This window comes from Haliotis asinina, chromosome 8 (genome assembly GCF_037392515.1).
Source record: "Haliotis asinina isolate JCU_RB_2024 chromosome 8, JCU_Hal_asi_v2, whole genome shotgun sequence".
Taxonomy (NCBI): Eukaryota; Metazoa; Mollusca; class Gastropoda; order Lepetellida; family Haliotidae; genus Haliotis; species Haliotis asinina.
In genome coordinates, this window is record NC_090287.1 from 10,160,893 (window position 1) to 10,187,914 (window position 27,022).

Sequence of the window (27,022 nt, forward strand, 5' to 3'; positions counted from 1 at the left end):
ATGTCAAGCCTCAGTAATACCAAGCATCAGTAATGTCAAGCCTCAGTAATACCAAGCATCAGTAATGTCAAGCCTCAGTAATACCAAGCATCAGTAATGTCAAGCCTCAGTGATACCAAGCATCAGTAATGTCAAGCCTCAGTAATACCAAGCATCAGTAATGTCAAGCATAGTGCTACAACACAAGAAAAAGGAACTGAGTGGTACTGTACCTACTTTCGTGGATGCCTTTATCCCATCGTAAAACTTGCCCATAGCTACGTAGGCCAGGCCTTGCATGTATTGGCAGTGAATGTTTTCTGAGTCAATTTCTAGACATTTCTGAAATGAAACAATAAGACAATAGAATCAAACTATCATGGTTGTTGATTAAGGTGAAACATCAGAAAATAATGAAATTGTTGTCATTATTTTAAGTTAAGTTACGACAAAGACATATGGCACATATGACATCTATTTGTACGGCTGCTGTACTGACATTGAAGTCATCAATGGCAGCTTGGGAGTCCCCGCTGTGGTACATCATACTCCCTTGGAGCTGCAGAGACAGGCTGTGGTTCGGGTCCAATGCCAGTGACTGGTTAAACCGACTTCGGGCTGCTTTCAGGTTGCCTAATTCTCTGGAAAATAATGAGGGAATATTTCCGAATTGTCCATACTATATAACCTCCAACTACAGTCCAGTCCCAGTTACTTCCCTTGCTAAGAATGCTGCATTTTAATAATTCTTGATGCGGATTGGTAAACTAAGACAATGCAACATCATTCTGCTTCTCTGTTGGGAAATATGTAATATGGTATTATCAATGTTTATGACATCACAAATTGATAACATTTCATAATCCGAATACTTGGATGATTTCAGTGAAAGTGATGTTTCTTATGTCATATTTTTTCACTAAAAAAGACACTACTGTATAAAATAATTGACTTGATACCAAAGACGGTATCTTTGAAAACAACAATAGAAAACAGAAACTTACTTGAATGCCTGAGCTAAACTTGTACATGCTTCTATGTGATCTGGTTTCTTTTTCAGAATTTCTTTAAATACTTCTATGGCATTCTGACAAAATACAAAAAAAACACAGTCAGCAGCCATTAATTCAGACAGATATTACTGAGTACACAAGAAAAGTTGTGTGAATGGGTACATCTCACAAGAGTAATCACTGAGCAAACAATTAACTTATGGATTAGATAAGGAGGCAAATATTATGAATACACACTGCCATTTAGAAAGTGGTCAAAAGTAAGGTGTTATATTTGGGTTTTTCACTTTCTCAGCAAAGTACTGATTCTTGTGCTTTGTTGGGTTCAGTCCCACCTGGGATTTGATACCATACGCTCAGAGTCAGGACCTAATCATCAGCACATATCTCACCTTGACTCTTGTAGTACTAACCTTGACCCTTTAGTACTCACCTTGATCACTGCAGTACTTACCTTGTTCCATGTACTACTTATCTTTACCCCTGTAGTACTCACTTTGACCATTATAGTTCTCATCTTGACCCTTGTAGCATTCACCTTGACCCCTGTAGTATTCACCTTGACCCTTGTACTACCAGTAGTACTCACCTTTACCACGTTGGTAAATCTGACATAGCATCTAAGGTGCTGACCTTGCTCAGCCCTGTTGTACCCATAGTACTCACCCCTATTTGTGATTTATAGCACTCACCCTGACACGACCCTTGCAGTACTCACCCTGACACGACCCCTGTAGTACTGGGCCAGACCCAGGTTGAAGTACGACATGATGTACATGTCCCCCTCAGACTCCAGGTTCTGTTTAAAATCTGTCTCAGCATCTGCAAAATTCTGAAAAAACATGAAAAAGTGTCATCCAGGTTAATAGTCTTCCACGCAGCTTATAACACTGGAAGCACCACAACAAGTATATCTTGAACATGATCACGATATTTGAGCCTTGCATGAAATTCCTTTCAGACAACAATAGCATTTTCGAACCATCAACATGACATCCTCTATGTTCCATCAATACACTGAGTGAGTTGAGTTCAAAGCCATGTTGTACAGTATTTCAGTCAGCTAAAAGGGTGAGGAAAGAAGGCCTCAGACATTTACAACTTTGGTGACATGAATGTTTAAGCATATGACTATGACAAACCTAACAACATAACTACAAGGAATCTGTAACACTAGAACCTCATGACAGTGGTTGTACATGTTAGATAACGATCTCCAGTGTGATGCCTCATATCTCACCTCTAGTAAAAGATTGATAACGCCCCTCATAAAATAAAGTTTTTCTGTGGGTCTGTGCTTGATGGCTACTGTGAGATCCTCCAGCGCTTCGTTATACTGACCCAGACTGATATATACCTGTAACACAATCAAGGCTGTGTCATATTTCATGTAGTTTCAGAGCAGAAGAAGGCTACTACATGTACACATTACTGATAATTTACTATTTCACATTTACATCTGCACATCCGTTGGAATCTGTCCTGACTTTGAATGTCTCACAGTACCTGGACTATATACTGCTCTTTACACATTATCAATAATTTGTTGTTAAGTTCTAAGGATGACATGCTGTAATTCAACAAGAATAACACTCCTGGGCAAGAATGTTCACCTGCCCACATGAAAACTTTGACACTGGCTTGCGGACACTCTTCTCAAAGAAAGAAGACTTGTGACTCGATAGTTGGAATGTCAGTGTACTTAGTTCATGCATTGATTGTATGAGTGTTCTAAGAACTGCAATAAAGATAAATGATCCTTCGACTACTATATGCATTATATATATTTCTACAGAATTGTTTCCCACCTCTGCTCTCCTTTCATAGGCTTCATGTCTCGTCTTATCTGTCTGAATGGCTTCTGTAAAGTCAGATAGGGCTAATACTGCATTTTCAGGTACCTGCAGACAGAACAAGGCTAATGTATCTAGATTATGGAGATAGAGACAGGTTCTTTATGCTGTTTTTGACCATGGAATATATCCTTTTGTGGAAATGAAACCAGTGTATACATGCAAGTCTGGCTAGATCTATCCCGTAATGAAAAAAGCATTACAGGTTTTCAGAAATGTGTAATAACAGAATCAACAGACTAAATTAGTCAAGGTTTTCACACTGCTTAGATACTGCCAGTCATTAAACTTGAATGGAATCAAATTTGATTATTCAGCAAGACTAATGTTTTCAGCACAATCCCACCCATGAAGTTCCCATTTATGCTGAATATGGAAAGGTCTCTTGGATCATAGCAAACAACATACGTTTAACCCTTTCCTGGCATATGCAACTCCTCGACCATAGAAAGCAGCTACAGTTCTTGGACTAACCTGAAAATATTGGCATATTTTAACACATACTTCTGACAACTCACTTAAACTGCATTAGAAACGAATATAACTCAAAATTTCATTCAGTACTGGGTGATGTATTGTGTTTCTTAATGTCGACTGTAATTTGCTACATGATGTCATCACCCTGCAACAGTGGCAGCAGCAACTGTGACAACAACTTCACAAGGCCAATCTAATTCCAATCACTTTAATAACTTCAAGGCTTTCCTGATATCCAAAGGCCAGATTGCCCAATACAAAGTGTGACATTAATTGATTGCAGACTGAAACAGAATACTCACCTGAAGTATTTTTGTAAACTTCTGAATGGCGAGGTCATGTGATCCTAAATTAACCAAGACCACTGCCAGCGCTACAATACAAGGTCAGTTAGCATGTGATTAACGTACTGTCAGAAACAACATGTTTTTTCACATTTATATCTATAATTTATGCAGTTAACCTGTGAAAGTGTAAAATATCTGTTAAACAAAGTTCAGCCTCACTACAGTATGAGTGGTAGGGAGATTGGGAACATAGAAAAAGTATTTTAGTGAGGAGAGATTAGTGCAGAAATGAGCAATGTGTTTTTTTAATGGTATTAGATTCCCGGAAACTGCAAGACTGTTCACTACGTATTGACACGTAGAAACATCGCAAACAATTGTTTTGTTGCGTCAGCAACACTGGTGACGTCATTCAAATCATATTGTGACGGAAAGTTAGAATGACATCACAAATGAGCAACTCCAGATGCTACCATGTAGCATCTGTACCCATACTTGATGTAAACGAGTGCAGACAGTAAAACCCTTTGGTTTGTTTGCAATCTCGATAAACATCATGTGTTGGCCAATTTCCGGGTGTTATTGAGTATTTGAAGCCCGGGAACATTTCATTTGAAACCTCTGTCTGACGCTGTTGGTACCAAATGCATTCCCATGCTTCAAATACTCAATAACACCCGGAAATTAGCCAACACATGATGGTTATCTCCAAAATAACTTTAATACTGAATCTATTAAGGAGCTACCAAGGAGAGTAGTATAGGGAATGACAGTTCTGGCTCACTTTCAAGAAATGTCTCTACAAAGCCTTATTTACTAAATAAGGCTTTGGTTGGGTCATTAGCTCTTGCTACTATTACCCCTACTACAAAAAAGTTGGCGGTAATTACTGTGCCTTGGTAGGAGGTAACACTGTGCCGTACGGTACGATCAATAATTCTTCTCTTACAAATCCCCTACCCGGCCCATCCCTCAAGTAGTATAAGTTAGGTTCGTCGGCTTTTATATCCACTTTATCTATGTTGTAAGTTTTGACTGACCATATAGGATCGGTGGCTCGCTTACGGCTATCGCCCTCGTGTTCCCCCGGCTGGTATAGATACCTCACTAGAGCCCTATCTGGTATCTGTTTCTCCTTCCCACGCAATGGAGCGGCCGACTCTGCAACTATTGATTTTAGTTTGATAGCGTCTGCCGGTTTCTTACCGGTGAGACGGGTGACTTCATGGTTGATTGCCGACACCACCTTGGGTAACCTCGTGACCCATTCAGTCGATCGTTTTCCAGGGGTGGTCATCTCCATAGCATATTGATAGCCGAACAAGCGCTCAGCCAAAGTCCTATTAAATCTCTCAACTATGGCTTGGCTGCGATGGGCTCCGGCCGTGCCACGCCTGACCTTTGTATCGTGTTTGGTTAGCAGTTGTGACACGGCACCCATGAACTCCCGTCCGGTGTCAACTTGCAGCTCTGTTGGCCACGTCAGTGGGCTGCGTTTGTATATGCGTTCAAATCCTCTGGCTACCTGGGCCGAATCTTTCGTGGTCAAGGGTTCGGCTTCCTTGTAACGACTGGCTACATCCACTACGGTTAAGGCATACTTGTACCTCTTGTCGTGGGGTAGGAACAGTAGGTCTGCCTGGTGAATGCTATTAGGTATGTTAATACCGAACCTCCTTCTAGGCACGTAGCGTGGTGCCGGTAAATAGATCTGCCACAGGGCTTGTTTTTCAAGCCACGCTTTGGCTTCCTCCGGGGGTACTCGCGCTAGTTTAGCTAGCTTATCTACTGCGCTAGCTCCTTTCCAGTACCCACGCGGGCTGTAGTAAATAGCCTCAAATTTTTTCATGTCCATACGCGTATGTGTTTATACCATCAATAGCTATCCAACGTTTCGTGTCCATAGGCGACAGGGACGTCTTGTTTATAGTCAGTCCGTATATCTTATGCCCATCACTTCTAAGTGTGTTCATTTTATGTCTAAAGGTACGGGTCTTGAACAGGGCTTCCTTGAATCTGGCGTGTTTGATGTGTTGTTTCACCACATACTTCTTAACCCCCTTAGCCTTCCGGATCTCACTATTGTCGGCTTTCAGTATGGAGTACATCTTAGGTCTCAAACCTATGTACTCGGCTATGGGCGTGCCAGCACACTCGTCCTTCATCTTACCTAGGACCTTTTTATTTACCGTGCTGTGTAGGGCATGGGTCTTAGGGTAGTCGCTGGTGTCGTATAAATCGAGGTGTTTTTTCATGTCCTCGTACACGTCCTCGGTTCGAATCTCCATTAGTAGGGAATCCGTGTCAGTGTACAGTACTTCACACCTGTCGCCGTACTGTTTCTTAAGCTCGTTGTAGTAAAAGTCGTACATCAGGTGTTTGGATAAATCGAGGATGCTCATCCCCACGTAAACAGGTCGGTTGAATTTTATGTGGCTTTTCTTCATGTGTATGGCAACCAGGTTGTCTGTAAATATTTTATTACGGTTGAATGCCGGACTGGCTATCAATTTCCTGAGCTTGTCTTCCTCACTAGATCTAACCAGCTTCACGGTTACGCGTTTCCTCAGGTTTTCCATAGTCTTACCAAACACCGAGTTATTCATGAGTTTGTAGAGATTTTTCTCAAAATCACTGGTTGCTTTTTTTCGTAGGTCTGTGTTCATTCTGATGTAGGGCTCCATCCATGGGCTCTGGTCGAACATGAGCACCCTGTGTATTTTGGTCAGCCTCATACCCAACGACAGGTACAGCTGTAGGTTGCGATAGTGAACGATGTATTTGGTCTTATTCATTAAGTTAGGCACGAGTTTTTCAACGTCTGTCACACGACCACCTGACAAGTTATGTTGGTACTCAGACATCCAGTCTGTGTTAACCTTCATACGTTCGGGGGCCAGGGGATAGCTGTTGTGCGATGTGTGTAATTCCTTGGGATACTCTAAGTCAACTTCGAGGATATACCCTTTGTTCGAATCTGGTGCAACCTCTATAACATCAACGTGGGGTACCCATTCGAATCCCCCTGTAGGTAGATACTGGCTCATGGCCCAGCCGTACAGGTTATTTGCGTCGAGGTATAGAATGTGATTGGTTGGTTTGTTAGGATCGTAACCTTTCACGTATTGATTATTTGCTTTAGCGTATCGTTTGGATGCCATGGAAATCCCACCTCGCAAGCCTTTCTCAATGAATAGGTGCATGTCGTAATCTGTGAGCAATTCCAAATTAACTCCGGTCTTTTTAAGCAAGGCGTCCCACGACAGACCTGGGCTGGTGTAATACCATGCGGGGTCGAGTTTATACTGCTTTAAACACGTCCGCCGAAACGTTTCAAACACGTCGGCTAACAGCAGTACATCTGTCCTCAAGTACAGGTCGTGATAATCACCCAGGTTCTTACAACCCAGTTTATTCCATACGTTAGTCGCGTGCGAGTAATCATCTCGTGAGACGGACGCCTCATTCAGCTTGCTATAAAAGCAGTCAATAGGGGGTAGTCTGGTCTCGGTGAACTTGGCCCAACTATCCATGTACTCATAGGGGTACACACCCTTCCTCATAAGCAGGGGTCTAGTCTCGGCGTCTGTGTATCGATCGGTGATAGGGAAGGTATTGTTGGCCTTGACCAGACTGTCGAGTGACGACAGGAGGAACTGAAACGAGTCAATGAATCTAAGTCCGTTTAAGCTGAAGGAGATGTATCTCTCCATGTTGTTGGGGATGCACGTTATATTACCATCGATTTTCGCGATGGCCTGCATGATCAAGTGTGAGTCGTACCCTCTCAAGTTGTGAAAGACAACGGGGATGTTTATTGTCTTAGGGTTGATTTTAAGCTTGAGGTTGCACGCGTTGTGAGCGGCGCCTCTATACTTACCAGTTATGTGGCAGTGATCTCTCACCGAATCACCGTTAAGTGGTGAGTCGCACACGTGACAGTTAGTGCTACTAGCGTGAGCTAGCCTGTCGGCTCGGGTCATACGCATGGGAGCGATTTTATACAATGCATTCCTAATAATTTTTTCTTCCTCCTGCAAACACTTTAGAAACCTTTCAGCCGCGTCAGGCCCCCTATACACTACCGGAGCTTTCGTTTCCCCGTCACAACGGACTACAATGTATCCAAACGAACAGGCTTTAAGCTCTTGTGTCTTGTGGGTGAAGCTACCACTGGGGGAATCCCCACCCACAATTAAGGCTTCGAAGTCGGCGTATATAATATAAGGTACAGACATTTGGTTCTTGTGGTTACTGAATTTTAGGATATTTTCACCTTCCTTAGGCATGTCGACTCGTATGTCCGTCTGCCCCACACCTTGACAATCATCCCGGTGGGATTCTAATAAATCAGCTCGACTGAAACCGTGTAGGCATCGTACACAAAAGTGTTTTTCCCCATCATGTTTCGACTGGTCGTGCAACAACCGGCTGAGATGTTTTATCCATGTGTAGTGATACTTTTCACCTCGCTGGATCATGAATATATTGATAACTTGGCGATCCTTCACCGGGCTGACCCTGTGTACTATTGTTGTGTTACCTTCGTGCCCAAAGACATTTATAGCCAGATTATTCTGTTTTTCTACTTTAGTGATCTGGGATATTGGGGTGGGTTCATCTATACCATCCCAATTAAGCCCATCATCTTGGGGATAGCTAGAAAGCCTATCTGAATTCTTACCAGCTGGAAATAAGGCTGACCTGATAGCTAACCTCAGGCAATCGTTTCCTCTATTCTTAACGTTTACTATGGCATGTTTGTTCTTATAGTAGGGAGGCAAGGCTAGGTATGACCCGCCTCTGAACGGCACGTAGTTAGCTATGTCTAGATAGACATTATCGATTTTATCTACAACCCACCCGGACCCTAAGTGTGTGTAGCGTTCTAGGTATTCTCGTATCTGCTGAAAACTTGTATCGATTGATGCGTCAATGGTCTCTGCATGTGTGACGACCTCTTGTTTACCTCGGAAGTAAGGCTGAACATACTCAGTGGTACTCCCAACCTGCTTATCGAGTGACATTTTCACTGTGATCTGAAACTTGATACTTCCTATGTTATTTAGTTCCTGGTTGACCTTATCAGCTATCAGAGGCTTGATATCTGTAATGTCTATGTTTCTATCAACGCGCATGCGCCAACCTCTCAAATAATTGCCTACGGCGTGCTCAGTGCGCACGAACTGTAGGTCAATAGCTCTATTCTGTCGTAATAATTCTAAAAGTTGTGGTTTCCTCATACGGGAATACCCGCCTAAACCCAAATCATGTGCCTCGGCTTTCAATTGTTTTACAGTGGGACGTGCTACGGGGGCATGTGATAATAATGCGGTTAACCCGGCTCTCCCCAGGTTTGAATAACCCGTGTGTCCAAGCTGTTTTGCTTGAGCTTTTAATTGTTTTACCGTAGGAGGGGCTTCTAAACCTAGTAATCTCAACAATGCTGACTTCCGCATTCGAGAATACCCGATGACACCTCTCTGTTTTGCGACCCGCTTGAGCTCGCTTACAGTAGACATCGTGTTTACACCTAAGAGAACCAATGTCTAATTGGTTCACAGTAAGGGGAGATAACCCTTAAGTGGCTATCTTGAGCAGTCGCCTACGTTCTTTTATGTAGCCTTTTTTATTCTCGTAGATGAGTTGATGTCTGACTACGTTCGCTCCGTGAGCTTTACATAGACAGTAGTGTCCTTTAACCCCGATACCACACACAGAACACGTGTAGTTAGGACTTCCCATATGGAAACAACAGAACCCCTGATTCCTGCATTTCCTACCACAGGCCTCGGTCTTCCCCATAAGTATGTATTCGCTTTCATGTTTACTTATATAGGTATTTTAATTTAATTGCTTCGCAACCAACGCAGTAGCTGCTATACCTAAAACTATGAAGCCCAGTTCACGATTCATTTGCCCCTTGGATGGTGTGTAGTACTGAGCGAGTGTGGGTTTATTGAGCGGTTCCAATTGTTTACCAGTTAGTAGGTAGTATTCTTTCATTGCTTCATCGACATCGTAGAATGTTTTAATGGCATGGTTTTCACGCTTGAGTTGTTCGTTAATAAAATCGATCCTCTGGAGACGTTTTTTAGCGTACTCGGCCTGTGCCCTTTGTAATTTCTCAGTAGCGAGATCGTGTCGCTTCCTTTCTTCCTGTATTTCAGCCGCGTGATCATCTCGTAGTTTAGAGAAGAGGAAATTACTCCCGGAAAATGCCAGGGCATTCACTAACGCCCCACCAACCATCATAGCTATCGTGGCCATCCCTATATTTATTTCATTATATTATCAGGTATTATTCCTTGTTTTACTAGGATGTCTTTTGTGGCCATCGCCATACCAAGGTTCATTATGAGCATACCCATATCCTGCAGGTTGAAATCTAGCTTGATAGTTGGTTGTTTAAGCACCATTTTAGTCAACCGAGCGTACCCTACTGCTAGACTGGCTACCACTGTGGCGTGGTATGCGTCGTTGACGAACGTTTTCCCCTCAGACATTATGTATATGATATAAAAATATTAAAATTATAACATGATATGCGGATCTACCGTGTGGGTGGGGGGCTCACTGTTGGGTGGTGGCTCACTGTGGGAGGGTACCCCCACGTATAACCATGTTATAACCACGGCACCTACAGCCAACAACAGTCGGGTTGGGTTGGCCACTTTATGTTGGTTACACCACCGTTTTTTACCGGCAGCTACTCTCTTAGGATTCTTCTGCCTGGTTACTGTTGGGGGCACCCCCACTGAAGTGGTCTCCACTGTCACCTCGGGACTCACTGGTTCCTGTGAACTCACTGTTGGGGGTGTGGGGGTATCCCCCACTGTTTCCTGTGCAGCATCCATCTATACTATTATTATTATTCTTTCTCTCAAATTGACAATGTTTTGCCGTGATAATCGCCGCCGTCACTGGAGCCAACAACATGCCATATTTGTGGTACAGCCCGCAGCTGATAGAGCTCACGGCGTGTTCGATAAAAGGGTCTTTCTCGAGGTCCTCCCACAGGTAAAGTCGGCGCTCTGGTGGAATGGGAAGGAAATGTGACACAATACCGGTGTATATCTGGGTCATAGCCGATCCTATTGTCTTTGTCATTTCTGCTCCGAGCCGGGACTCGTATCTAGCGTATAGCTTATCGATTTCTTCGGCTGACATTTTGTGAATTTTATCCGGAGTGTAGTCTCCAAAGTAATGTTTGGCTTTGCCGCCAACAGCCAACGCCACCAGTTTCTCTCGCTTGGGGGAATCCCCCACAGTGGGGCCTGCCGGCGGCGTGGAGGAGACCCCCAACTGTTCGAGCAATTCCTCACACTCCATCTTATAATATAACAAGTAAGATTTAGTTTTAACTATATAATACCCGATGCAGGCAAAACACAGAGAAATGAAGGTTAAGTTGCACACGACAAATACTTCAAATATCATAGCTTTGCTTAGCTTTGCTTAGCTTTGCTTAGCTTTAGCTTAGCTTTGCTTAGCACACTCTATATGCTACTGGTTGGTCGGTTTTTAGCACGAGCTTAGCGTGTTTAGTTTCAGCGAGCTGTTTCTTCACCCGTTCCCGTTCTAATTTACTCATCACATCGTTCTCTCTCAAACACTCCTCAAACGAATCCCTGTCCTTGCAGTGAAATAAGGCCACCCATCGCGTCTGCTCCCTGAGGTCTTTCAACACCGAGTTGAACTTCTGCGTTAGCACCCAGACGCTGTGATTTGCATGCCGGCCGGAGAAGGCCAGGTACGATAGCATGTCTCTCTTTTTTGTTATCTCGCGATTAGCGCTGCAGTCGTCCAGTATAAACAGCGTCGGTTCCCCTTTAAATTTCTCGTGAAGAGTTTTCAACCAGTCCTGCAGGCGTGTTCCAGGGTTGATTTTGTGTACGTCCGGGTCCGTCATCACCCAAGGTCGCGCGTACGATTTATTCATGCTCAGAGTAGGGCATATGATAACGATGTTATCGAACACATCCTTGTAGTAACCCTCCAACATATCCAACACGAAAACGGTCTTCCCACAGCCAGTCTGCCCGCATATGATAGCGCAGTGTGGGTCAGTGGGTAACCCCAGGGGGTCTCCCCCACTAGTAGATGGCTTGCACGAATCTCCCATTGTCTATATTAAGTTGCGCGTCCATAATAACGTACAGATATAATTTCAACTTACCAGCGGTTTGAGCCTTCTTAGTAATCTGGATGGTTATCCCTTCGCTGCCGTTATCTATACGGCGCCCGCTGCCGTGCAGTTTATCATCATCCGTGGATCGCATGTCCAACCATAGGGCGTACTTGGTGGTCAGGTATTCACCGATCTGCACGGAGCTTAGGTCCAGGTCCTTTGTTATATAATCCCCCACTGGTAGCTTTTTTATCTCATCCCACTGCTGGTGTGGTCTCATACCATGACTGAACAGCTGGTTGGGCACGCCCTCGATGGTCACTTCCACCTTTTCAATCTCGGGGTTGAAAAACTTCTCGCTGTCCCTCTGGAATGGCTCGTAATCCTCCACGGGGACGACCAGGATACCTTTCATCGATCGCGCCGGCACGTTCAGGTTGATATTCCACACAGTGTCGCTCTTATCTCGCACGATTGATCTATGCCTCAGTACGCGATCGTATAGGATAGCCATCTTCCCAGAGTACTGGCTTCGAACCTGCCTGGCCAGCTCCGGGCTAGTGACCATGTCGAACTCCAGAGAGATGTTGTCTATGGCATAACTGGCCTCATCACCGTTCGGCGTACGCACTACTTTGCTATAGTCGTTAAACGTGAGCTCGTATTCGAGTCTATCACCCAGCGCGGCCTGGTAAAACGGCGCGTGTCCCGTGAGCAACTCGAAGTCGAGCGGCACGCAGAATCGATTCCCGTATGCTAGAGCGATGGCCTTTTCACCGGCCGATAGCTTGTCTTGCTGGTCTTGCGTGAAGACATACCCTATGCGCGCCCGGGTTGATTTGCTGATGCCCTGGTACACATCATTGACTCGTTCTCCATCGCTTTTCCAGAGATCCCTGTAGCAGTGAAACACGTCGCTGTCATCGATGCTCAGCACCTCGTTACCGCTGATCTTGACGGTCGTTTTCTTGATGATAGCTCGCCCCACGTTCCGCACTAGCTCGCGTTTATCGTTGACGGAGGTCAACGTGATATTGAACGCCAATCGAACAGTGCCTGGTACAATGAGGTCATTCTCACCAAGGTTTGGAAATCTAACCAGCAGAGTTTGATTCTGGTCTATCTTGCTGGGATTGTTGGTGATGGTCACCGACTGTCGCACGGCTCTGGCGCCTAATGGCTCTCTCAATCTTCTGAAAGGATCTAATTTTCTACCGTACATTGTTATATAAATGAAATATATTTTTAATACTAATGGATGAAGACATACCTATGGATGATATGTGGGACGATAGTGCCCAGGCATTCAATGATGACCAGGAGACCTCATTCTCGCAAGGTGACGAGCTCCTTAAAGACGCCGTCGATGATTATTACAACCCAGTTGAAAATAAATCCAAACTCAAGCCGTTGGGAAGGAACTATTCCGATTTTACCCTCAGCAATGGCACGCTGCGTTTGAAGTCTCGCCCGGAGATCGATCTCATGAATAAACGCACTAGAGAACCGCTTGCTTTATCAACATTAGCCGGTAAACATGGAAGTCAGTTGGTCCAAGATGAACTAGGTTTCATAGATTACGGTGGCGCGCGACCTAAGCAGTATCCTCCGAAGTTAGTTCAAGGTCTGGAAGGCATCAGGGACGCCACATCAGATCAAAACATGACTTATGATATTAAAAAGGTGTTGGCTGACTACGAGAACGAGCCCTTCCCGGGGCTCGAATTTACCGTTCGGGAACTGAGGGGGTTGGACCTGTTGATGCAAACCATTCGTGGTCAGCTCTGGAAAAGCACAGCCAAAATGAGTGAGATAGACGACCACATCGCCTATGAAAAGAAAAAACTCGGTGAAACTGAGGACGAGTCTATGAAAGCCACCATTGAGGAACGAATACGTAATTTGGAAGATGAAAGGCAGACCTGGTTGGAGACAGCGTCCGGCTACAAAGAAAAGCTTAGATCCCAGGTCAGCCGTATACGGGAAACCATCAATCAAGTCCTCCACCGAGACACCACGTTAGCAGACAGGATTCGGATATTGTTCCGGGAGCAAGGGATCACCATCGCCAGCATTCTAACTGCATTGGGTTTCATCATATCAACCCTCGTGGTGTCACTGACGGGGGGAACCCCTGTGGGGCCTGCCGGCGGGGGAACTCCAAGTGGCGGTGGGGGTGTTAAAGACTGGATAAAAAAACTCGGGGAAGGCCTAGCTAAACTGGCTGGTAAAGCCGCCGAAGCCCTTCCCGGCATCCTGGGTAGCATCGTCTCGTGGTTGTTGGGCGCTCTGTCTAAAACTGCCATGTGGCTCAGTCAAAACCTGTGGGCAGCCATAGTCGCCGTGGCGGGTCTGGTGTACGTAGCGGCTAAGAAATCTTTAACCAAATAAGTCCCAAAGTTACCCCACCAACCACTAAGGCTGTTTTATTATCAATATGCTGTTGATAGGGGGGTACCCCCACATGTATATGAGGGGGTGTGAGGGGCACATGAACTTTAGGCTCCGGGGGTGGCGCCACTATACCCTTTTCACGTGGTGGGATGTGTGGGATATATGGGGTGTTAATATCGGGGTTGATACCCAACTTTTGGTCCGCCGTGGCTATGACTATTTTGTTGTTATAACCCACCACTTTTTTTATTCTCAGTTGCATATCACTCGGAGCCATGTACAACCCCACACCGAACACGTAATTGACTTTCGATCTGGCGTATTCTAACACGTTTTGGTAACGGTCGATAGCCCTCGGGAGATCAACTGGAGAATTGATAGCATCCTCAACGTTGGAAACGAATTGTGTCTGAGCGTCGTAAGCAGTTACCTTACCGAGGATGTTGGAACGCGTCATCGACTGCGCACCCAACAGCGCCCACACGTACGTTCGAATCGAGTCGTTCAAGCGTATTGTACCAGCACGAGTGAATTCTTTCGATGTTTTTGAGATCATTTTAGTCCAGGCTGTGGCTGCATCAGGACTGGTTTGCTTTATACAGCTGACATGGATCTTTTCATTCGTTGTGGGGCCTGTAAATGTATGACGGTTTGGGTTGTATGAACCATCTTTAGAACCGGCATAATATGTTCCGGACCTGTAGAAGTACACGAGAACTATACCGAGACCATGGTTCACACCAGGAAGGCGAAAGTCTTTATTCGTTGGAATCTCAAACTCCCCACAAATACGTTCATAAGCGCGTCTATCATAGGGGTTATTCGTCATACTCCACGCTTTATCTTGGGGAAGAGGAGCACTTATTTCCTTCAATATTCGTCTCGTTTGATAATAAATATGAAACAGAATAACCGCCTTACTCAGTTCGTCTATACCGTAGTCTCGTGTCACACCCGACCCTGTCGTCGCACACCACACAGCAAAGTTGAGTTGGTTCTGCCAAAACTGCATTGGGTTTTGATTCCAGTTTACCACCGCCTGCGCGTTATTAACGGACACGATATATTTTTCAAAGATATCAATAAAGGTTGTTTTAAACCCCGTACCATCTGCATTCACCACGATTTTCAAGTGTGCTAAATCCATATTATAATATATAATTCATATATTATAATATGTACATAACACTTCCAGGAATAACGAGCGGTGAGGCCGTTCAGCTGACGCACGCGATCGATAACACGTCAGGTCAACTCGAAGTCGCACTCTGCGATATCACCTACCTACCGCAATGGACTAACATTAATATCAGCAACAATAAGCTGTTCGTCAGTGGAACTCGCAGCCAGATAACTGACGGCTACTACAGCGTGTGCTCTCTAAACGATGAGGTCTTCAAACCCCTGGGAGCTGAACTCAAGATGAACGACTCAAACGGCACAGTGGTGTTAATCAACAACGGAAGAAACCCTTTGAGGCTCGGCCGACCATTAGCAAGGATGCTCGGTATGTCTCCTGACGAGATAAAACCAACAACAACCGTCACAGGCACGAAGTTACCCGACCTAGTACCGTACCGAGAGCTGTACATTCATCTCAGTCAGGTGAGCACAACGTATAACATTCAAGGAGGTCACCCTTCCACTATATTGAGAGCAGTGCCAGTGAAAACTGAGAAATTCAACGACGGTAGAACCGAGTCGTTTTCACCACGGCAGTATAAGAGATTAACCCAGGGCAACATACCTGAGCTGACAATATCGGTGTTAGATATAAATCATAATCCTGTAAATATAGGATACCTCAGCTTAACACTTCATGTAACATGACCAGCGCACAAGGACCCGGAGTGAAAAAATGCGCCAATATCGGGATCTCCGACCTCGGAGACACACGCGGTTTCGACGCTCCCGGAGTAGATGGTAAATCGTATGCCTTGCAACTGAAAAACAACATTTACAAACGCGTTGAAATCCCCTCCGGTGGAACCCTAAGTGATATGATAGATACCACAAGAGCAACAGTAAACACTAAGTACTCCCTTGTCAACACCGGTGATAATAATTGGGTAATATACCCATCGTTCGGAGGTAAACTGTTCGACTTAGACGATGTTGAGAGCACTACCGTCGCCCGAAACAAGCCATATATGCTCATCTTCACCGAAGATGACAAGTGGGTGTTGTTACCCGATAATAACTGGTTTCTCAATATTAGACTCGTCTCCCCTTACGTGTTTACGGATAACAAAGACAACCACCTAAACAAAGTCGTGAACAATGGAACCCTGCTCGTGGCTTACGTACCAACTCAGAGACGTAGCGTAGTCGTCAGCCCAGTCAACACTATAGCAGCCCACATGCTATCGAGTAAACCAACCATACAAAACGTGAAATTGCAGTTGGTGTCTGAATTCGAAGGCGTGACCAAGATACTAGAGAGTCTACCGGCAAACTCAACACTATTCATCAAAGTCTACCTAGGGGAACCATCGGTGAATGATGTCGAGATCGTGAAGGGGATCAAACTCGGGTGGGTGAAACGACACCAGTTTCAAGTTTGCAACGTTTACGTGCGGGTGGGTGTCGACTCCAAGACCAGTCTGCAAGGGGTCAACGTGATCGTGGAAAATAAGATATCACTAATCAATATCTTCCTGCCTGACAACATACACTTCATGGGTATGAAGTTAACCCCTGAATTATTATCAGAAAACCAGTTGGAAATTATATCGTAATAGTATAATAATGACCAGTCATCATCCCAACACTACACTTAACGACTTAGGAGATACGGAGGGATTCGATCAGCCTGGTGAGGAAGATGAATTATACGTCCTACACTTCAAAGACAACGTGTACAGACTGGTGCTGTTATCAGATTTAAAAGAGCCCAAATGGCTGATCAATTTAACACTCGCCTCACCTTATATCACAATAGATACATATACAAAATATGTCACTAAGATTAGGAACAACGGTATCTGGACCGGGGATTTCGTTCCGGATAGGGCATTCATAGCAACTTCTGAGACCGAAAAAAATAGGTTAAAGCCTGGAGAAGACAATAAATTAGCATTTATCAATTATAATCCTAACGTAGGTCTTAGTATAGCCGCCCCTTACACACTCATCATAGAAGTCTTCTTACATTCAGACAATGAAAACACCTCACGAGTACACCAAATTTTACCCGGGGTGTCAATACACTGGTTTGACGAACACACAAGCAAATATTGTCGTATTATTATACAACGGGATACCTACGGGGGTCCTATAAACCGCTTAATAAATCTCAGTGGGGTTTTTATTACAACAGAAAAGTTTATTGGCTTAACACCTATTACCCTGAATACTAATATACAACTTGTAGACTTCAAATACATTGATAGACTATTAACTGAACCCCAATTAAAATATCTTTCAAAATATATATTATAGGATGGGTCTGTACCCAGTCGTAGAGGAAGTAGCGAAGACGTTGGAAACCGTAGATGGGTTCCGCTTGAGGCAGTTATGTGATGTGAAACGTCAACTAGAACAAGACCGTGACACGCGGAAAGCATTATGTAAAAAGTACAATAGAGCTTTCAATATCGTGGACGGGGCTGACACTGCCCTTATGGCAACCAGCATGGGACTAGGGGCGGCAGGCGTTGGGTTGTTAACCACCATCGTGGCTGCACCTATAGTGCTAGGTTTTGAAATAACGGCAGGGGTGGCAGGGTTGGCAGGGTTGGCGCTTAAGTTAGTATCACGCAGACTTAATCGTAAGGCATTGAAACACGACGAGATCAGGGTTCTGGCCGAAGCAAAGCTGAACACAGTAAGTGAGCGAATTTCCACGGCACTCTCTGATAGTAAGATCTCAGAAGAGGAGTTTAGTTCAATCCTCTCTGAACTCAAAAAATATAACGGAATGAAACAAGATATTCGATCCAAGTCTCGTAAGTCTGCTATCAGCGAGGACGAGAAAAAAAAGTACATAGCACAGGGAATACAAAAAGCCCAGCAAGCCTTTATTATGAACACCAAAGAGATCGTAGGCGGTTCACGTTAAACTGTTTCATCGATATAAACATAACATAAGGGAACACGAGGGCGATAGCCGTAAGCGAGCCACCGATCCTATATGGTCAGTCAAAACTTACAACACAGATAAAGTGGATATAAAAGCCGACGAACCTAACTTATACTACTTGAGGGATGGGCCGGGTAGGGGATTTGTAAGAGAAGAATTATTGATCGTACCGTACGGCACAGTGTTACCTCCTACCAAGGCACAGTAATTACCGCCAACTTTTTTGTAGTAGGGGTAATAGTAGCAAGAGCTAATGACCCAACCAAAGCCTTATTTAGTAAATAAGGCTTTGTAGAGACATTTCTTGAAAGTGAGCCAGAACTGTCATTCCCTATACTACTAGGAGTCTCACTATCAGTATTAGAGGAAACAGGTAGGAGGGGTTGTCTCAAACAATGTGTCAGAATAGGGTGTCACAGACTGTGGTTTGGGTTGTGGTGTGGAATAGATATAGCAGCTGAGATAAGATAATAGTTTAGGGAATCAAACTGGGGAAACAAACAGCATATTATAACAACTTGTTGACAATTGTTGTTAAAAGATATCTCCAAGTTGATGATGGATTTCACAATAAAAAGCTGACACTGAGGATGAAATGAAATCTTGTTTTTACTAATATGAAAAATCAAATAAAAAATGATCGAGTGGCCAGTATAGAAAATCGAATTGAAATGAGGTCAGAGTGAATTGTTGCAGCCTTAGTGAACAGGACTCTGGAAGTTAATCTTCTAATGATTAAATATGATTATGACTAAAATATAATATGTACATGTATACAATAGGCCTACTGTGTTCTTATCAACTGGTACTTTTCACAATTTGGCTTTAGGCAATGGAACAATTCTATTACCGTGAGTACTTAAAATGACTCGACAAATTATCTTACCAATCTTTTGGTCAACATCAGCATCTCCAGTTGCCATAGGAACAAGACCTTGTTCTACTATACTGTTTGCTAAGATCTGTAACAAACATCATTGAAATAATACGAATTAATCATGATTGTATTTCACTTTGTTTCAATATAACAAATGTGGTGTTAAGAAAAATACAGGTTAACGCTGTCAAAATATAGTGTACAGAAATTCTAACATATTCGTTCAATTTCAATAACACTTAGACTAACTTTTGTTTAGCTGTTGGATTACAGATTGCAAAACTATTTCCTTCAAAATTTGAAAATGAATTATCCTGAGACCAAACCATTTTATTTCTTGTTTTACAGATCTGCTGGTCTTTTTTTTTCAAGAATTGGAAAAAAAATTAAAAATTAATTTTCCCGATCAAAAAATAAAATTCTAATGACAAAAATGTAAACTTAACCAAACAATTCTTTAGACTGGGATTTTTTACCCTATGTACACTTCATAAATTGCCGAAAGTTAAATACTTTTAGCATTCAAAGGAATATTACTTTGACTGGTGATTTCTTATTTTTTGTTTTCCTCCTGCCTTTAGGTTTTGTGAGGACAAAAATCCATAAAACAAGAAATAACATTGCTCTGGCCTGATCAACATTTTCCCCCCTTGCAACATGTCAAACACACAAAATAATACTGGGATTTTTTTAAATCATCTACATAACATTTGATGCTTTGACGCAATAACAATTAAAAAAATCAGTTGCCAAGCTGTAGCCTGGCAGATAAGCTTATGTATCAAAAGTAATGATCAGAGAAATTCTGAGAATATTTTCACTACTATTCCTTTACATGTATCTCTGCTAACATTTAAAAAATATGCTACCTGGGGGTCCTCTGGACATGAAGATGGATCATCTTTTCTGCAAACTTGGTTCATACTCTGAGAGGTACAAAGCCCAGCTGGTAGATTGTGCTTGCCTGTCTCTGTAGTGCAAATCAAGAAAACAATGAAAGATTTCGCACCACAGGATAAACATGTTTGGCACCAACATGGAAATGTTGTCCACATTCATGCATGTGATAACAAAGCAGAATTATTTTTATATAAAATGACTCAAAAAAGTTATTACAAACACATTGGTGAATTAGCTCACAGCCCTTTTGGTATAAAAACAAAAAAGTTGTATATAGTGCTATAGTACCTCAATGGGCTCATCGTTATCAGCATTTGTGAAGAAAAACATTATACACAAATGTGTAATTAGAGGCTCATGTAAACTGACAGTGATAAAATCGTGAATACTGTTATAAATGCAGTAATCAATTGTTTATTAAACGTAAACAAAGTATCACAATCTATATAGCACACACCCATCCGATCGATACAAGTGGGTGTATTATCTGACCTGTCAATGTCAGTTCTCACTATTACCCAAGCTGTAAGTGATCTGCACCATGCCTTTATTGGGCTGAATATAATTCTCAAATGGCGCTATGAATAATATTTTAATCTATACAAACACGCACCACACTCTGCAACAACTTCGCCGGGCGTCAACACGATGTTGAACTTGAGTGGAGTTGTTTCCCATTCTCTGTTGCTCGCCTTATTCCCACATACAAGGCAAGGGGAGCCCTTAATTGGTTCGATTCGTTTTAATTCAAAAACCTGTCTGGTTCCATCTTCATGTTCGATTTGGACATTGGCAATTTCGCAGAACTGATTGTCCTGCAGTGTAAAACATAACTGTAAACCCACCACCGTTAACCACAACAGCGCCATGTCACCATGAGCTAAACCTGACTTCAGCGTGCAAGACGTGTGGCAAGGGGAGTAAACCCTGTAAGAAACGATTTGGATCACTTTCAGATGTGTGATCTGTTAGCACGTGTATGATCTGGTTAAATAAGTTCGATACTTGCTTGTAAATGATCCTTATAATATTGTGTGTTGACATGAATGTAGATTCTATATATTTATCACTTTATCAGTGAATTTATTGACCGACCATACCAAGTGCGCAGAAACTCAGTTCATACCAAACAATTAATGCGGTAAAGATGTAGTATACATTTTACGGAAAATGCAGAAACTTCCATACCGGTACATTTTTATGGGTAAGTATTGCATAGTGGTTGTTCTACAAACAGAACGAATATAATCCACTGATGACGTCATATACAATGAACTAAGCGAATGACGTAATTACATTAATGACGTCAAATTATCAGTTCTATGACAACGTCATTCGCCATGTTGTTTTTGTCGACAGTTTCAAAAGATGGAAAACACCGATGTTCATTCTGTATTAGACACTCTAGTTGCAATCAGTGACTGATGAAAATGAAACGGTATGGCAAATTTTCTGATAGACCTTTCGGAAGAGACAAGGTTGAAGATTACATTGGTGTCATCCATTCTCAGCCTCATTTGCATTATTCCTTCGGTCATGCTTCTTGGTGCAGGGGCGTACATTCAAGGAGCTGTTCAGACAAACGTGCACTTGATTGAAGATTTGAATACGACAGTTTTACCATCATGTATAATTACAACAGGATTTCTATGCGTATGTCACAATTGTTTTTGTGGTACGGTGGTGTTTTTGAGCAGGAAAAAGAAGAAGAGGGAGGGTTTGATTAAATTTTTGTTCCCCACAGTTATAATAGGACTCGTGCTCTGTCTGGCGATTTTTGCTGCAGGGATCATGTGTTTTGTACAAATTACTCATCTAAGCTCTTCATTACAAAAGGGCATATCCTCAGCAATGAAAAAGTACAAATCGGACCCAGGCATGAAACAGGAGATCGACACAGTGCAGATTGAGTTCGAGTGTTGTGGAAACGATAAATACACAGACTGGTTTTCTGTCTCCTGGATACACAGTGACTATCTAAAAACTGAAAGGTAAGATTATATGCCTAAAACAAATCGTTAACAAAAGGTAATTGCCTAGGCTGGGTTTGTGATTTTGACATGAAATAAAATGTAAGTACAAACAATCACGTTGAACAATTTACACAGTATGCCCCTCCCCGACCCGTGGAGTACATTACACATACAGTGGAAGGCCATACGCGAGTCAAATTTCCACAAACGTACAAGTTAATTAAATGTTGCAAGAATAATTTTCATAAATTTTAGAACTCATTTTATTTTAATATTTTGCAAACATACGTACATAATTGTACATAATTTTCTTTCATCTTTCCGTTGATTAGTAATCGAATGGCACCTTATTAGGCACCATAAGTACAGTTTGATTTTAATCTATGCCATAGACAGCCATGTTAAACCTGACTGGTATGTTTAACGTACGTTGTTTCTATAGTTACAGTTTTCGTAATAATAATCGGAAAATTGAATGGAAATTTTATATAAGTATTGAAAGCAATTCGACCGAAGTTAAATTTATGAAAATTATTCTTGCAAGAGTTAATTAACTTGTGAGTCGATAGGAACTTTAGTAATGATGACCGACTTATAACCAGTTACTATAGTTGTAACAGTTCCAGGTACAATGCGTGAAAATCCATTTCTGGTGCCCCCCGCCGTGATATTGCAGGAATATTGTAAAAGCGGGGCAAAACTCACTCACTCACTCGCTGTGCCAGCAGTTCAATACTAGTATCTACATGTTTGTTTCAGTATAAAGACACAGATGCGACCTACTTACTACTTACATTTCCTTGGGTGGAACCACGAAGTCAGAGCATTTGTTATACTACCAATCTAATTGTTCGAAGTTCTCAGTGGGCTGTACGGCTTGAAAATAGAGCTCCATCTGTCCCCGTTAAAGTATGTTTATAAATCTAGTCATGCGAATTGAAAGCCATCAGAAGTTAGGCTGGAATTATCTCAGCGCGAAGGATACTGTGAATGAAGAGTGTTTTCTTGATATTTGCATTTTGCGCAGCCTGTTGTCACGATGAGAGTGCGTGTGCGTGTGCATGTGCGGCAAAGGTGCGTGTGTGCGTGCGTGCGTGCGTGTTTCTGCATTCATACTGGCTATGCGAGTTTTCGTTTTGAGTGAATTTTACGCCTCTTTTAGCAGTATTCCAACAATATCGTGGCTGGAGATACTGTACATGTATTTAGAAATAGATTTCACACATTGTACCAATGCATATAGAACCAAACCTGTGTTTTTCGGCGTGACGAGTGAACGCGTTTTACCACTAGACTACCCCAACTCCCTAATATCTGTTTGAGGAGAAAAGGGACAGGTTTCTATTTCATCAGAGTCAACCAACGGCTTTGACGTTATGTAACACTAGAAAACTGAAAAATATGGACACTGACCAAGTAATTCTATCATAATTGTTACAAGTGTAACAGGGGCTTTCTATATCGATAATCCATTGTCTGTGTTGCATGTATAAAACATAAATACAGCTTATCATTGTCCAATGTACAGAAGTTTCATCTATGGTTTGAGAACGATATCGACTTTCACCCGAATCACGAAGATGTCACCGACGATGTGCATAGCGAATCTCACCGCCTTAGGCGACAGGGTTAACCCCGTTCATTACTGACAGTAGACACTGACGTTCTGAGCTGACATAATTTTCTTTTTAACTCCCCAGTGCTGTTCTAAACTATATCAACGACGACGTCCCCTTCAGCTGTTGTAACCCCGCATCACCACGTCCATGTATCCATCACGACATCCACGACAACAAACGTCACTACAACTACGACTATCGAGTGAAGACCACTCTCCACAGCGTGGGATGTCGTCATGCCCTGGACAACTACTACGGATGGGGGCTGCTCACCAACGTTGGAGCTCTCGTCGTGTGCATATCGATCCTGCAGGTGCGTGATGGGATAATGGACAATTGAAATTTCAGATTTACATGGGAACTTTCGTAGACTTATTGTCAGACTTATCAAGAAAATTGGCCTTTTTAGTCATTTTGGGCGTTTGACATTACCAAACATATCAGGACTGCTAAAATGATCGAAAGAGGCTAATTTTCACGATAAGGTTCTGCAATGAACCAGCGTGTTCTCTTGCCACATTTGTTTTGTCTCTTCGTAAGATTAGGCACGAGTCTTATTCAGATTCAAATATTGAATGAATATCCACTGAATACCTGAAATCATCTCCCTCAACATATATAGCCTTAGGCCGAAATACATTTTGCACCCTTTTAGTCTAAAACATGCATGTGTTGAATTAAGTCACCGGCTCTCTTTTGTATCAAGTGTTGATGGGGCATTGGGATGGCTTAGCACTTCAGCGTTCACTGATCACACCGAAGGCCTGAGTTCGAATCTTCATTCATGGGTATACAGTAATGAATCCCATTTCTGGTGAGATTGTGCTGGAATATTTTTAAAATGGTGTAACGTTTCAGGACTGCACCTTGTCTCAACAGGTAAATGAATCAGCATCAGATTTCTGTGAACAATTTTCTCAGCAGTGTGGACCCTCTTTTTTCAATGGCTATATCCACCCCTGATGATTGAATCGAGTTCGAATGCACGTAGTTTTTCTATGTTGATTGGCGATTTATGGTTGGTCACACGCTTATCCATCGGATACCCTGGATTCACACACCACAAATTCATGTGTGCGTGCCTGTGTAGATATTACCTGTCTATATTTGTGATTTCTATGATGCAGGGTGTTGCTGTGATACTGACACGGATCGTCCAGACATCAATGGCTACAGCTTATGAAAGTGGCGACCTCTTCGGTCCAGCTACAGGATACATTTTCTGGTGCAGACCTTCCGCTGGTAAGCACACCTTACGTGGCCCGTACTGCAAAAGTCTTATTAATTATGTTCTAAAGAGCATTACGCGTTGATTTGGGAAGAATATTAGAATAGCTTTGTAGTGTAAGCGTTCGTTCGCACACCAAATTCTTCACATTTTTGGTGTCCCCTACCCCTGATATCGATAAAATATGTCTGAGAAAAACTTTCATTCATTCGTCACCGATCCGTCTGAACAGAAACAAGAACATTTACATTAGTTTGTATATAAGAAATCTCTAAAAGTATATAGAATTCACATAATTTCAGCAAAAGGTGAAATGGCATGAATGGATTTAGCAGTAACTTGTCCGCAGGATAAATGCAATTCAGCCAACGGGACGAGCATGTTCACGGTAGTCACGGGGGACGTTTTCTTATTTTTAGAAAAGAAAAACATAATCCTGAAATTTCAAGTTACTAAGCTGAAGCTTAAAAAATGATCAGCAGAAATTTCCAGATTCTGGTAACCTAGGTCGGACTACAGTGCCCTCAGTAACGAAACAACACACAAATCCATCCCAAACAGATCTATAGCCCGTCAAACAGCGGTATTAGTACTTCTGTTGTTATCTACCCTATTAAATGTGACAGAGTTATCTTTGATAGGCATTCTGTGACAGAGGTTGGCATACGGTATGTTGAGAGACACGATCCAAACTTGGATTGCTCGACTCACAGGAAATATATATTTAGACGCATGTGTTATTTTGATGACCCATGTCTCCTGCGATATCGTAAAAGCTACGAATTGTTGTGCAGGCTTGAGCCTTTGCCATATAGTTGAAATGTGGTGCCCCTGGAGTGAAGAGCAGTGGCTATGATTTGGTTTCCAGTGGAGTGGAAAAGAACACATGTGAAGTACGTTGGTTTGGACACAGTGTCCTTTAAGATGCGTTTGCGTTTCAGATGACGAAGGCAAGCAACTGGCGGAACCCCTTCTTGACGATGATGATGAGGACCTCTCGTGGGGATCGGATTTCCAGGACGATGATAATCACTATGAAATTCCCCAGAACGACGGAAAGATTCCCCCAGATGTCAAATCTGACAATTCATCGGAACATATTTACCATGCAATAGAATTCAACCGATCTTCTACCCGAAAGTTCCCTGTAACAGCAGACAACAACTCAAATCACCAACCAAGAACTCATCCGTCTAAAGACGTACCGACCCCTATACCATCTTCATTCGCTCCCCCTGTCCCCGCTCCTAGGAAGTTGTCACCCTCAATGCCCCACCCCACCAGTCCCATTCGAGTTCCTTCGTCCCCCAGTACCCCACGAACCTTACTTGATATATCCCCCCGGAGGGACCATGTGAGTAGTGGCTCTCACCATAGTCATTCTCGCCTTATACCTTCCCTGAAAAACCCCATCCTCAGTACGATGTGATAAAATGGGACAGTATCTCCATGACCTCCTGTTAAGCGCAGCTTTTCAGATGTTTGTTATTTAAAACAGACACCTGCTATCAAACATTCAACAGTCTTGGCATTGTTCGATAACAAGCCCATGAGACTGCAATTTTTAAGTTGATATGTCAAGGTACTATAGCCCAGCACCCGATAAACATGACATTGAGATTAAACTGCCCAACGTATAAGTTGTCTTATATATTTCACAAAACCTGCGACCACAACGACGTCTTCATTATGCCGATTATGCAGGTGTGCACGGCGTGATATTCCATAAAAAAATGAAAACCGTGCCAGGAACGGGAGCTCTCGGTTGTTTATATCGTTTGTTTCACGTTATTGGTTCAAAATATTATGGTTTGTTTTATCCAAGAACACGTTTTATGAAAACTTAAGAAAATGCGAATAATACTCACCGGATCTGTTTCCTACACATCCAAATTAGATTTTCAGGTATAGAATCTTGTGGATTTGTTTTCACACTTTGATTTGAAACATGACTGGGATCATTTAGAATACATTCATTTATTAGCCCCGGTTTCGCAGAACCAATATATTTATTTGAACATGTAACTCCCTAGCCACAGTTTACGGTTTACACCCTAATGCGATGAATTATGGTCAAATAGACCCTCCTAATATTATTGCAGCGTCGGGAAAATAAAGGAATAAAAATCGTGTAATGTCTAGTTTGTTCATATACGCTATTGGTGTTGAAAACTGACGTCATACTCTTATGTTTAAAATAGCATATGGCG

At 42.7% G+C, this 27,022-nt stretch overlaps 2 protein-coding genes across 3 annotated transcripts in view; one reads left to right on the plus strand and one right to left on the minus strand.

Annotated features, from left to right (window-relative positions):
• The window catches only part of LOC137294058 (tetratricopeptide repeat protein 13-like), a 33,144-nt gene extending 12,262 nt beyond the window's left edge, over window positions 1-20,882 (minus strand). For both annotated transcript variants that reach the window (XM_067824986.1, XM_067824985.1), the window contains exons 1-11: window positions 20,606-20,882; window positions 19,962-20,062; window positions 19,102-19,177; window positions 3,625-3,695; window positions 3,254-3,319; window positions 2,801-2,893; window positions 2,233-2,349; window positions 1,711-1,824; window positions 984-1,066; window positions 479-620; window positions 217-321 (exon numbers count right to left, since the gene is read on the minus strand). In XM_067824986.1, coding sequence (XP_067681087.1) covers window positions 217-321; window positions 479-620; window positions 984-1,066; window positions 1,711-1,824; window positions 2,233-2,349; window positions 2,801-2,893; window positions 3,254-3,319; window positions 3,625-3,695; window positions 19,102-19,177; window positions 19,962-20,062; window positions 20,606-20,861 — 1,224 coding nt within the window. In that variant the 5' untranslated portion in view covers window positions 20,862-20,882. The remainder of the gene's footprint in view (window positions 1-216; window positions 322-478; window positions 621-983; window positions 1,067-1,710; window positions 1,825-2,232; window positions 2,350-2,800; window positions 2,894-3,253; window positions 3,320-3,624; window positions 3,696-19,101; window positions 19,178-19,961; window positions 20,063-20,605) is intronic.
• Window positions 20,883-21,432: 550 nt separating this feature from the next.
• Window positions 21,433-26,241, plus strand: LOC137294962 (peripherin-2-like). The gene is made up of 4 exons (XM_067826193.1): window positions 21,433-21,983; window positions 23,666-23,897; window positions 24,712-24,826; window positions 25,754-26,241. The coding sequence occupies exons 1-4, from the start codon at window positions 21,433-21,435 to the stop codon at window positions 26,239-26,241; spliced, it is 1,386 nt and encodes a 461-aa protein (XP_067682294.1).
• The last annotated feature ends 781 nt before the right edge of the window (window positions 26,242-27,022 follow it).

Coding starts and splice junctions, on each gene's coding strand:
- LOC137294962 (XM_067826193.1), top strand. CDS start 21,433: ATGGCAAATTTTCTGATAGACCTTTCGGAAGAGACAAGGTTGAAGATT. Junction 21,984..23,665: donor GACTATCTAAAAACTGAAAG/GTAAGATTATAT, acceptor TTAACTCCCCAG/TGCTGTTCTAAACTATATCA. Junction 23,898..24,711: donor TGTGCATATCGATCCTGCAG/GTGCGTGATGGG, acceptor TCTATGATGCAG/GGTGTTGCTGTGATACTGAC.